The 13,315-nt window shown below is 44.9% G+C and overlaps 1 protein-coding gene across 9 annotated transcripts in view; it reads left to right on the top strand.

Annotated features, from left to right (window-relative positions):
* SLC8A3 (solute carrier family 8 member A3) overlaps positions 1-13,315 on the top strand; it is a 115,087-nt gene that overhangs the window by 14,840 nt on the left and 86,932 nt on the right. For 6 of the 9 annotated variants that reach the window (XM_086749118.1, XM_086749116.1, XM_086749117.1 and 3 more), the window contains exon 2: positions 5,823-7,634. The exons of 2 other annotated variants lie outside the window; for them this stretch is intronic. In XM_086749118.1, coding sequence (XP_086605244.1) covers positions 5,869-7,634 — 1,766 coding nt within the window. In that variant the 5' untranslated portion in view covers positions 5,823-5,868. The remainder of the gene's footprint in view (positions 1-5,822; positions 7,635-13,315) is intronic. One more of the 9 variants, XM_086749119.1, reaches the window with a different exon arrangement.

The following is a 13,315-nucleotide window of genomic DNA, read 5'->3' as shown; positions in this document are numbered from 1 at the left end:
GATCGCCAAATGTAAATGAATCGCATCGCTGCAGTGTTTCTGTAAGGAATTAGTAGACTTGAGTTGTTATGTCAATTAACACCCATTTACCACACTGGAATGGTAGGAACTACTCAAATTAGTAGAGACACCAGCTTGTAAATATTAAAAGACTTGCTATGAGAGCCAGGTTTTTTATGGTAGCTTTTTGCATGATCTTGAGAGAAAAACAGGCTGCTTTTGACACATGCCGAGGGGATTATTCTGTAGGCAGCTAATTCTGGGCGCTGGCATGTTTACTGCAAAGTGCAAAGCAACAAGCACCTACAGCTCCCTGCCGTAAGTTTTCTATAGAGCCACGCTGCGGGGATCTGTCATGGCCTGAGCAGGAGTTACAGTGCTTTTTTCCTCATAAAACCTCACTGGTGCGGTAGAAGGGAGCTAAACTACCTATTGCTGCGCAATAACCTGCGTGAAGTCAGCTTGGGGTCCTTGGCTGTGCTTGTATCAGATAGGTGCGTGCCATCAGTGTGGTGGTTTAAGGCCAGGTCTGTGCTTGGAAATTGGCATTTGTCTGACAAAACGGATCTAATTACACTGCTCTGGCTTTTGGCTTGCAGGTGAATCTTAACTTACACTCTGGGTACTACTTTTGTAGCGAATGAGCGAAGGGCTCAATAGCATTTGAATGGAAACGATTGAAAAATATGCTGTGTTTTGTATTAAATATTTTATTATGGTTTTATTTTGAGGAGGGAGGAGTGTGAATTAGGTGTAATATCTGTACTAGGAAAACTTAGTTATTTGTGTTCTTTGGCAGAAAGACTATAATTTTAATTTTTGCTGATGCTTATAAAAAACCCGTGTGCTCAAACAAAAAGCTTTTATGTGTTTTGAAGCTGAGGAATGTGAGGTCTTGTTATTAAGTGGAATCTTATTTCTGTCTCCTCCAGCTTTGGAGCGGGGCTATACGATGACAGTAATAGCAGCACTGCATCCGCTCTGTTCTGGGACGGATGCTTGTTGAGCAGACAAAGCTCTTGATCTTGAGATGTCTCTGTCTAGCCCTTGAGCAACGCCCACGCCTGAACAGGGCTCACCGCATGCTCAGATCTAATCAGCAGCCTTTCCTGGCCAGTCTGGAGTCAGGGGAGAGAGGATATATGGTCACAGATGTACTTCGTGTGCCTGATTTATTTGGGGACTGGGAGGGAGAGAAGGAGAGGGAGGTGCCAGACAAGCTAATCTTATTTGCAGGTGAAATCTGAAGGTTCTAGTTTTTATGATGGTTTAAGGGGAATTTTGCCAAAATAAGAAATCAATAGGGATTTAGAGGTTTGCCTTTAGTTTTCTATTTACTGAGCAGTCATCTTGGGAACTTGGTACATGGAGGTTATGTGTTAGCAGCCATCACTGTGTTGTCCTGCCTCTTGATTTGATTTCTTGCTGTGAATGCTTCCTTTTGAAAGTGTCCTTGCCATTAGAGTCACGTGAGCAGCTGTATACAAAAACCTAAATTATAAGGCATCAGTATAGCCTTCCCAGCTTCCTACTTCACTATAGGTCCGTAGCAGACAAACCATCAGTCTTCTGAAACTCAGCTATTATAAAAGATGTAGGGAGCTTGACAGTTGTCTAAAAGTCGCTTTCTATTGCACGCTTAGCTGTGACAAGTATGGTCCATGCGACTTTCTGGACTGTCTCCAGCAGTATTTAAAGAACTGATCTTTTTATTTATGGGTTCTATTTACAGATTTGTGGATCACGTGGCCATTGTCAATTCTTGTAGAAGGAATTCCTCCTGCTATAGTAACTGTTACGCATTTTCCCAGAGCCTTGCTATTGAACACTAGCTCATTCTGTTGCATGGATGTTTTCAACTTTTAATTTCTCTTTTGCATTGATTATATATTTTGGACTTATCTGCCAGATAGAGGACACTTCACTCTGTACCGCTGCCCTTATTTGCATGTATTCCCATGCAATAGTAATAGCTGGGCAGAGACCTGAGGGAAAAAATTATGTCTGATAGCAAAGAGGAAGTGGGAATCATGACCCTAATGGTATAAAACCAAAGATCACCCAATACCAACTGGCTTTTCGCTGTTGCTGCAGCCTGCTGTTGTTTGCATCCCGCAGGGCCAGGGCAGCGACGCTGGTGGAGTGGCACCTCTCTGCGCCAGATGTGGACGTGCTTTGTGGCGCTGGCGTCAGAGGAGTGATGCCGTGCTGCGTCCTGGGTGGCGAGCAGTGACTCAGGACTGTGCTGCAAGCCTGCCTGGACGCTCGATCCTCAGGGCAGGACTGGCGCTGAAGGGTGGCTCTTGACACAGTCAGCCTTGCTGAGATCAGTGCTGCTCCTTCGAGGAGGGATAGGGGACGTGTCTACTTTGTGCTGGGCAGGCCACAGCTACGTAAATCCCCTCCAGTGATTTCTGGACCGAGGGCAAACTGGCACCTTGTATAAGCAGCCTTGGTGACCTAGAACTACAGAGTGAGTTTTAACTCTTCTGTCCTCTGTCATCTGCGTGTTAAAACTGTTACCTCAATGTTTTATCAACAGCAGTTTTAAAATATAATAGTTTTTTTCTGTTGTAAAGCACCAATTCCCAAGGGGGGGGGGGTGACAGTAAGAATGCCTCACTGTGTTTTCAGATTGGTTAGGTTAATGCTTTTCATGTTAATGAACACATATTAAGATCTTATTAGACAGCGTGTCTGTGGGCAAAGTTCCTGTTGATCCCACTGGGGAGTTTTGTCTGTCTCAAAGAATTGCAGGATCGGGTCATTATTGTATCGTTCTGGAAAATGATTGTGACCTCATCTTAGAGTTAAAATGTTTGTCAAAGCAGTGAAGAAAAGTATCCCTGAATTCTGAGATTTTAGTCCACAACCCATAGCGTGAGCTTGGAGGTCTGAACACATAAACAGAGGCTAGCCTGGTAGCAGTTGTTTTTGAAATAATATACAATTAGTTTGAGGAATATAATCACCCTCTACTTAAAATCAAATTAAAAAATTAAGAAGGTCTGGCAAGGTCCTGGAATGTGTTGAGGAATTGCTAGCAATAGAAACCGCCACGGCACTACAGAAGGTAGATGGATAGTGTTAATTGCAGTGGGCGGCTGTCCCGCAGAGAGGGAGGTTGGTGGTAGCAGTGATTTGTTTCAGAGGGCAGTTTAGTCATTGTACTATTCCTAGACAAGGCTCTGAATTTAAGTGATACTTAGACTCTTAAGTCATTTTTGAAACCAAATTTAGGTTCTTGAGTCATGGAGATGTTCTTGAAATTACTCCTGTCTTTCTGTCAGCCATTTCTACATGGCTGATCTTGGAAGATGCAGCACCAACTGGCTGCTGTACAGTTAAGTAGAAGCTGGGAGCTGCAAGTGTCAAGAGGTTGGTGGATATCTGCCAGCAATTGCAGACGGTCTGATGTGGCTGGGGTGTTTTTGGAGCTGCTGTGCTTGTGCAGTTGTTCTCTGTGTGCACCTTGAGTCAGAGGCACCTGGAATTTGTCATCTTTACAGTGTGTGTGCACCTTGCAGCCCAGAGATCTTGGGCTTGCTGCTCATAGTCCCTCTGCACATGTGCACTGGCCCTTTCTCAGGGATTTCCCAACATCCTGCAGCCAGAGATCTGGGAAAACACCCTGCGGAGCGGGAGGGAAGACACAATGGCAGTGTCAAACTGAACCCAGGTTGTATGTGCTGGGGACCCTCAGTCGTCCCTGCGACCCTGAGCTAAGCAGGCAGCAAGGCATTTTAACGACCCTTCAAGGCTGGGGCTGGGGCTAGCTAACGGCTCTCACTGGGGCTGAGGTCCCTCTGGTCCCCGGGGGCTCCGTCAGGCACCAAGACTAGGGTAGAGAGGCAGATAAATAGGCACTGGAGAGAGAAGAGGAGTAGGCTAATGTGGGAGAATCTGTCTCTTCTGAATTAGTCCAGGTAGCGTGAAGAAGTGTATTGTTTTTTCATATCAAGGGTGTCAGATATGGATTTGTGATCCTGATACTGCATAATCAATTCTCTCCCCTCTACCGTGCTTTGTCAGGAGCGATTTTGTTCATTTACAGTCCTTGTTCATGCTTTCCTTCCTGTTTCGCTTGTCTTTATAGATTTTTATCTGAAAGTTGAAAATGTTTTTGTTGATATCGGGAAGATTGCAGCTGCTTTTGGAAAGAGACGAGTGGTGCAACTTGATGATAAAATAGTCATTTGAGATGCATTTAGTGCTGATAACATTAAAATGTTGCCGGGAATATTTACAGTGCAAGGGTGAGGGGAGGGACCTCCTCAAGTGTTCAGAGGCCAGTTCATCTCTTCAGATTGCTACCATCTGAAGGCTAGGCATCTGCTCTGAATTGGCTGACCAGGCATCCTCTATAGACCATGGAGAGTGATGGGAAGGGAGAAAATCTCTTCTGGAGATGTGTGTCTTAAATATGTCTTTTGGTTCAGAACAGGCTGGAACAGGAAGGATCGTCCTCTGGAAGCAACTGTCTCTTTCCTCTGACTACAAATGGAGCCTAAGTGACTTCATTTAACTTACTGCCCAAGATTCAGATAGTTACCTTAGAGAAAATTAATCCCAGCCCTACTAATTTGGCAATACAAACCTTGATGAAAGTTAGCGGGAGTTAAGGCTCTTGAACCTTCCAAGTGCTGTAGATAATGCCGCTATTAAGCTTGATGTTTCCTGTGAGATATTTGGCTGTGTCTGGACTCACAAACGTGATTTGTCAGCTAAGCCCAAGACCAAATTCTTCCAGTGGCCTGTTATAAAGGAAAGAGAGTAGTATGATCCATGACAATGTGAAGGGTTCAGAATCCAATTTTAAGTGGTGCAAGCCCTACAGCTATGTAGTCCATAAGTAATACAAGGCATTATTGGGCAGTGATATACAAAATTTACGTGATACAGCGATCAGCTCCTTCATTTTTGCATGGTGTTTTAGATTAGAGATTACTTTCATTTTAGAGGGTATTTGAAAGTAGGGATGCAGAGAGAAGGTTGGTGGGTATATTCATTTTGCTCTATCTTCTGGATTCATGAGCACAGCTTTTTCTAACTGTGGTGATTTTGTAGGTTTCTGTGACCATTTAAAAGCAGGATTATTGATGTAAAATGTGATTGTCCAGATCACAATGGAAGGGCTAGTGAAAAATGGCCCTTGGCGCTTTGCCGAGCATGAGTCCTCTGCCCTGTTTCTGGGCTGACATCTTTGCCTTCTAACATGGAGACCCTGTGCCTCAGAAGCTTAGGGGAGCCCTAAGACCCTTCTGGAGACTCTGCAGCCTATTAAGAGGGGCTGGCTGTGGGGATGGTTTGGCCACCAAGGTACTCCATAATTCATAACTGAATTCTGTCCAGCAAATGGACTTAATTTGGAGATTGCTTGCTGGCCTTTAGTAGTGCTTCCTGTGTTGCTAGTGATTCTTTGACTTGTGTTGTGGTGAGACAGGGAAGCCTTGAGATTTGGTTTCTTCTGCTGAGTTGAAGTGCTGTGTGCTAGGGAACACTATGGTATCATTAGGTGAGTGGAAGCTGAGCACTCAGTACTCCTGTTGCACATGTTATAGGTCAAGAGTGGGCTGTTATATATATATATACACATTTTCTCTGAGTTACTTTTCTAGCAATTGGTCTTCATCTACTGGGCATGTAGATGCTGCAGTTCGTTAGAGTCCCTGCTAAATGCCTTCTTCAAAGTGACAGAGAGACAAGCCCTACATCTCTACCAGTACTCTTCAGTGGTGAGATACTGAAGTGCGTTTGGGTAAATGTTGCGTCTTCTTCTTCTCTCATGCTTCCCTCCCCCCTCTCTGTTTTGTTTGTTTCAGGTTCTCGGCCTTTTTGGATCTACACAGTGGAAGTTGCATCTTGTGTATGGCGTGGTTAAGCTTGCAGCCTGTCACCTCGGCCTTCCTCCATTTTGGGCTGGTTACTTTTGTGCTGTTTTTGCATGGTTTGCAGGTGGATGCTGGCCTGACGGGAGACTCAACCAGTTCAGTACAAAACAGCTCGTGTTCAGGATCTTTTGACTGCAAGGAAGGTGTTATCCTGCCAATATGGTACCCAGAAAACCCATCCCTTGGGGACAAAATTGCCCGTGTTATTGTATACTTTGTAGCACTGATCTACATGTTCCTTGGAGTCTCCATCATTGCAGATCGTTTCATGGCATCTATAGAGGTCATTACATCACAAGAAAAAGAAATAACGATTAAGAAACCCAATGGAGAGACCACAACGACCACCATTCGGATTTGGAATGAAACTGTTTCCAACTTGACCCTCATGGCTCTGGGCTCCTCTGCTCCTGAGATCCTTCTGTCTCTGATAGAAGTGTGTGGACATGGATTCATAGCTGGAGACTTGGGGCCGTCTACAATTGTTGGCAGCGCTGCTTTCAATATGTTTATCATCATTGCCATCTGTGTCTATGTGATCCCTGATGGGGAAACCAGAAAGATAAAACACCTGAGGGTTTTCTTTGTCACAGCTGCATGGAGCATTTTTGCTTACATCTGGTTGTACATGATCCTTGCTGTCTTCTCTCCAGGTGTGGTTCAGGTCTGGGAAGGTCTGCTTACGCTTTTCTTCTTTCCACTTTGCGTCCTTCTGGCTTGGATAGCAGATAGACGTCTGCTGTTCTATAAGTATATGCACAAAAAGTACCGTACTGACAAGCACAGGGGCATTATCATAGAATCAGAAGGTGATCACCCTAAGGGGATTGAGATGGATGGCAAGATGATGAATTCCCACTTTCTGGATGGAAACTTAGTGACTGTGGAGGGGAAGGAGGTAGATGAATCTCGCAAAGAGATGATCCGGATCCTCAAGGACCTGAAGCAAAAGCACCCAGAAAAGGACTTGGACCAGCTGGTAGAGATGGCTAACTACTATGCCTTGTCTCACCAGCAAAAGAGCAGAGCCTTTTATCGCATTCAAGCGACGAGAATGATGACAGGAGCTGGCAATATTCTGAAGAAGCATGCAGCTGAGCAAGCCAAGAAGAGCACCAGCTTGCATGAGGTGCGGCCAGATGAGCCTGAAGAATTCATCTCAAAAATTTATTTTGACCCATGCTCCTACCAGTGTCTTGAGAACTGTGGTGCCGTTCTCCTGACAGTGGTGCGGAAGGGAGGGGACATGTCCAAGACCATTTATGTGGACTATAAAACAGAGGATGGCTCTGCCAATGCTGGTGCTGACTATGAGTTCACAGAGGGGACTGTTGTCTTGAAATCAGGGGAGACCCAGAAGGAGTTCTCAGTGGGAATTATTGATGATGACATCTTTGAGGAAGATGAGCATTTTTTTGTGCGGCTCAGTAACCTCCGTGTGGTGGAGAGTGAGGAACCTCCAGAGCTCAGTAACTCCCCGTACCCAAAGGCCATATTGGCTTCTCCTTGTGTAGCCACAGTGACTATACTGGATGATGACCATGCTGGCATCTTCACATTTGAGTGTGATGTTATACATGTCAGTGAGAGCATTGGTGTGATGGAAGTCAAAGTCCTAAGGACATCAGGTGCTCGGGGTACAGTCATAGTGCCATTTAGGACAGTAGAAGGGACAGCGAAAGGAGGTGGAGAAGACTTTGAAGACACTTACGGGGAGTTGGAGTTCAAGAATGATGAAACTGTGTAAGTACCCTATTCATTTCTCTTCCTGGGTCTAGTTTTGGTGTTTAACCACACATTTTGCATCCATTACAGGTGAATGCTGACAAGGGACAGGCTTCTTTCTTCAGCTTTCCTTCAGTTTCCCTACTTACCTCTTTCAGGCAAGAACCGACAGCAGGATTTAAGAGCTCAAAGCTCTTGTCCCTTCCCTCTTGGGAATGACAAAGTGAGGCTTAGAAATAATGGAGCGGGGGGCGGGGATAGGAGGAAAATGTGTCGTTCTCTGAGGTCCTGTGCTAAAGCTATGGGTTAATGGAGAGTTAAGGTAGAGAGGGGAGAAAAAAGGGTGAGCTTTTACCTGGCTGGGCAAATATGGGAAAGCCTCTTTTTGAACACCAAATATAGAGCACGCAGGAGTTTATTGCAATTCCTAGATGAAAAGTTTACAACAGTTATTCCCAGGCAAGCAAGAGCTCCTCGGTAGACATGGGGCTTTATTTGCACAGGAGCAACACATCATACCTGTGTCCCTAGGCTGCCTGTGCAACTTGCAGGTCCCTGTGGCAGTTAATTCACAGCATAGACACAGCTGCAAACTGTTCTGCTAGACTTGTGAAATCCTTCCAGCTTTTATGTCCCTATGGTCTACCCATATTCCTCACGTCACCTTCTCTAAGATCTCCCTATGTCTGTTCTTTTACTACCTGTGGTTTTTCCCCTTGTAAAATACCATGGCAATTGGCAGTAATGGTCTAAAGCACTGCAGCTCACAGCCTGTCCATGTGGCTCCACGACCCAGTGTTTTCATACAGAATAAAGAAGGAAAGCAGAATAATCTGCACGAGTCCTGTTAATTCAACTCTTATTGCGTACAAAGCAGCTGATACAAAGCTAGGAAGTAATAAAGACCAGAGAGGCGATAATGTCTAATTGCTTTAGGTACCTGCTGTTAACATCAGTGGGGAATAAGGAAAATCCCTTAGCTGAGGAGGGAGAAGGAGGGGAGTGTGAACCAGGTGCTAAAACTCCCTAGTGTTAAGTGCCTAGGTTCCTCTTGTTAACACCTAATCACTTGAGCCATCAAAAGAAGAATTGTGCAGGCTTGCAACTGGCATCAGAGGAAGGAAATCTTTGTACCAAGCCTCCCAATTCAGTACCGGAAAGGATGTTAATGTATTACATACTGTGGAGTAGGCATGCCCTAATTCAATAGCACCTTCTGCCTTAGCCCACTAAACCATTTAATCCAGCTAATATCCACAGTCCCGATGCTTGATTATAAGTACGTGTTCTTCCTAATAAAGGAAGAGAAGCTCCTGGTTGGCTGGGTTCAGCCACTATCAGAGATGGAAGAGGATCAGCTGTCTTCATCTGGCCTTTTCAGGGAGATGAGCCATGTAGGTTATTCTCCTTAATTGAGCCACAGGCTGATTTCTCTAGAGAAAGTGAAGAAGAATGTCAGCTGTGTGGTTACAGTCTCCTGTGAGTAGACTACCTAAAATATAATGGGTACTACCTTGCTTCAGCCAAGTCTTGAAGAAAAGAGGCTTTTCTTCCTGGAAAAAGGCCCATCAGTGAAAGGCCAGCAGGTTTAGGGTATTAGAGAATAAGCCCATGAACCATCTTACTCCACACTGTACTCAATTTCTTTCATCTTCTGGCTGATGAAAGTCTTATTTTTGTCTCTGAAAAGTGTGACAGAAGGTCAGAGCATACCCACATGGTTGCTTCATTTGGATTAAACTACATCACGTTCAGCAGGACCATGTGCATCCCTGTGAGACAGACTATAATGAAAATGAAGGCAGTCCAGAAAACAAGTGTGTGTAGGTTGCTTAATGCTGTGGTTTGTGACCCAGAGAAGATGCCCTAGAGCACAGATGAGACATTTGTGGTGTACTTATAACTGTGCCCACACCTAATGTGTTAATGAGACTTTCACTTCTGCATCAGAAGACTGCTGGGAAGAAATCCTGCTAGCCACAGTGGCCATGGAGACCATGCAGCTAGCAGAGATGAATTTCTTTTGAAGCTAAAATTAGTGTTGCTGGCTCAACATAGCACTTAATTGAACTAATAAGCCTAACAAGGAGGGAGATCATGGCACCCAGCAGACTGCCTTTATTCAGTCTTGGGTTTCATTTTAATTCTCCAGGTCTTGTGGGAATGGAGTTTTGGGCTGGAAACATGTGAAAGTAGTTTTCAATAATCAGCCCTTGGCCTTTAAATTCAGTGAACACAGGCCATTTGCTGTGCTTTGCCAACTTTTCTCTGAGGTAGAGGTGGAAGCAGCTCTAGAAATGTGGAAGCAGTAATGAGTGAGTTTAATATCTTCTCTTTTTTTTTTTTTCTTTCTAAATCTGAATGCAGAAAAATAATTTTGAGCAAATATTTACACTGCAAATAAAGCTACGGTTTGGAGTTCAGACCCATAATGCCCCTATTCCAACAAACAGTATCTCATTTTGATCAGCGTGGTTTGGGAATATGGGTGGATAGGGTGTTTGGCATGGTTTTGCTGACCCAGAGGGCAGCATATAGGTGACTGGTCATAGTATTGCTTGGTACAAAGTTGTATGAAGACACTGGGTCACCGAATAGCCAGGGGGTTGCCTGGCTGTGTATTTGAGGCCCTGCCTCTTAAATGCCTTGCCACTGAGGGAGATCCACTACGAGGTATTGACATCTGCCGTGCACTGAAGTGAGGACTGAGGGTCCGCAAAGCCCAATGCAGAACAGAGTGGAGAGCTGGAAGACTAACATGGTCAGTAGACAATGCTAAGGACAGGGGGTCAGCCTACTGATTAGGCCCTCGCTTAGGAAAAGTGAAACTTGGGCTCTAGTTTCCATGCTGGTGTAGGAGCTGTTCGTGGATGGAGTCCTGCCTACCTCACTGCTTTAACCTTGTCATTCCCCTCGTGGAGTCACTTCAAAAAGATTTTTGAAGGAAATGGATTAACAGCATCTTGCAAACACGCAAGACAGTGCTAAGCTTTGCTGTGGCTATGCGTGTGTGCTAAGAATCTGCAGAACCGCAGCCACAAAGAAGCACAGGTCAGGGTAAACTGGAGTAAAAGCTTCAGTTCGTGCTCTCAGCTTGTTCCCTGACACACAAATTAAAAAACTTCAGCTTGCATTCTGCAATGGCAGGCAATCTGTGAGTAGTTTGTAGGTCGGCCTCCTTTAGGCATAGCAATGGCTAGATTAATCTGAGCGGCACTGGATTACACAGCATCTTTGAGATTAAACTGCAGGAGTGGCACTGCCATCTATCAAATCCCTGGGGCCAACCATAAGCACTTTCCCTGAAAACTAAATGGAGATGGGGTCTCCACTTAGTTTATCTTGTTACATTTATCTCAGGGTGGTTTTAAGAGGCTTTCCCTAAAATACGTGGGACTAAAAAAAAAAAAGCTGAATTGATGCAAACATTATAGAATGAGAGGGAAATGGATCCTGCCACCGGGTCTTGCTTAATGCCTCTGTGATTCTAGACTAACACGGTCAAAGTTTCCTTACTCACTTTTGGGTGGGAGCACCAGAGAAAGCAGGCTGAGATGAGGAGGTTTGAAAAAATATGGTTATTACTAAAATATGGTCCCATGAAGTGTGTGTGTGTGTGTGTGTATGGATGTATATGCGTGTTGGATAGCTGTAAATCAAGCCATATAATCTTGAAAGCTGTCATCTGTTGAGAAGGGAATTGATCAAGTCTCAAATATTTGATTATGCTGCCTCTCTTTCAAGACATTTGTTATTTCTGAACTCCTGTTCCAGTGAGGGTTCAATATGACCTAAGCAGCTGAAGCAGAATTCTAGCTGACTTGTTGACTAAAAGACAACTCTCAGAAAATCAAGTCCATTTCTATAGAAATAAATGTTAGGTTCTTGGAGGCATGAAAATGTGGAAGAATGATTGACCCAGCTGCTTTATCATGTCCAAGCAATAAAGGAATCATTAAGAGCCAGCAGCAAAAAGTCAATTGAGTTTTAAAGGATTTTCTTTTTGCATAATAAAGGGAACTCCTACACAGCATTACATTTAATTTAAATTTTCTCTGTTTAAATTGTTTTCTCTGTTTTAAAACTGTTTAAATTCATATGGAAATTTGTCTAGATCTTGCTTTAGAAAGTTTAGGAAGATACACAAGTTACCAGTAGCTAATCGATATGCCAGCTCGAAAACAAAAGTTCTGTTGTGGCCATGTCACTTGCAGCAGCTGTACTGAGTTAAGTTTTAGGCCAAGAGATCTGCTTTGCTGCTTCCTTTTGTTGTTGGTTGCTCAACTACTTGCAAAACCTGAAGGCCACACTCTGCCCTGAGTCCATAGTTCTCAGAGTATTGCCTGTGGCTCAGGAAGGAACCGGGTGTTGAGAGGTGCTGTGGTGTTAAACTGGTATGAAACGACCTTTTTGCAAAGTCAGCAAGGCTGAACTTTGTTAACATGTGGAAAACTGCAGTCACTTATCTATATGTGTGTTAGGCAGAGCTCTCAATAATAGAAGGGCTGTCTTCTCCTCTGTTCGTACAGAGACTGCTGGAAACAAACATATTAAGCCTGCCCTGATAGGCAGTGAGATTTGGGCAGGATGTTGTGTGCAAGTTGCATGTTGCCTCTCCTTGTCTGCTTCCCCGCAGAGAAGCCCCCAGGCTGCTGCGTGCCTGGCTGTGGCTGATCCGCGGAGTCACCGTGAGCCTTGGGCTGTCTCTGAGTGTGTGTTTAGCTCAGTGGGGCTGGTCTTCCAGGGTGCTGCTATGACACTGAGCCATGGAAAACCATATGCATTTCTTCCTGTTGTGGGTTTTGGGCATTTTCTGGCAGGAGGGGCTCATGGACAGTGCGTGTATGTACGCATGCGAAGGCCAGAGCTGTGCCAGAGGTACTCCCGTCTGGGTCAAGCTCAGGTTGGTGCTGTGCCCCAAGGCAGGTGGTTGACAGTTGCCCTGGGCATCCACCACGTGCTGCCACTGGCATCCTCTCTCCTGTGTGTTGTGCCACCCTTGTTTGGTGGGAAGGTCAGTATCCCTTCCTCCTGTTTTTCTTCTCCTGTCCACCCACGCTTGGATGCAGAGGTGCCTGGGCCCTCACCCCTTGCTCGTGGTCCTGCCGTGGTGGCTGCTGGCTCCCCCTGGCAGATCTGGTGAAGGTGACAGTGGAGAAAGGTGAACTGTGGTTTTCTGTTTGAAGGACATCATACTGAGATTTGGCGTAACTAATTGTCCTTCCTTTTTGCCATTTAGCGCTTCAGGAGACTGTCAACTTAATTTTTTTTTATTTTGGTCACCTATGCAATCATGGTTGTGGCATTTTGACGGGAATGCTATTAATGATACTTAGCTCTTTTGCCTGGTGTTTCATCAGTAGATCTCGTAGCAATCTGCAAAGGAGATTGAGGGATGTTACTCCTATTTTGCAGATGGGGGTAAAAATACAGAGGAAGTGCCTTCTCTTCCTTCTAGATTACCCAGCAGATGAGAGGCAAAGACAGGAATAAACTGATCTCTCTGAACTGCTGGCCTCTGCTGTATCCCAAAGAAGGTCTGTGTACATCAAGCTCGTCGTTTCCTGTTACTCAGGACCACAGTGAATTTATGCAGATTTACTGACCTCTGCCCAGCCGTTGTGAAGTAGCTTGTTACAGGTACAGGCAGTAGCTGCAATATCTCACTGTTTTCCCAAGCTGTCAACAGTAACGGCGGT

Source organism: Chlamydotis macqueenii, chromosome 5 (assembly GCF_036417535.1).
Source record: "Chlamydotis macqueenii isolate bChlMac1 chromosome 5, bChlMac1.mat, whole genome shotgun sequence".
In the NCBI taxonomy this organism is placed as follows: domain Eukaryota; kingdom Metazoa; phylum Chordata; class Aves; order Otidiformes; family Otididae; genus Chlamydotis; species Chlamydotis macqueenii.
The sequence above is the reverse complement of the archived record's forward strand: the minus strand, read 5'-3'. Positions and strand labels throughout refer to the sequence as shown.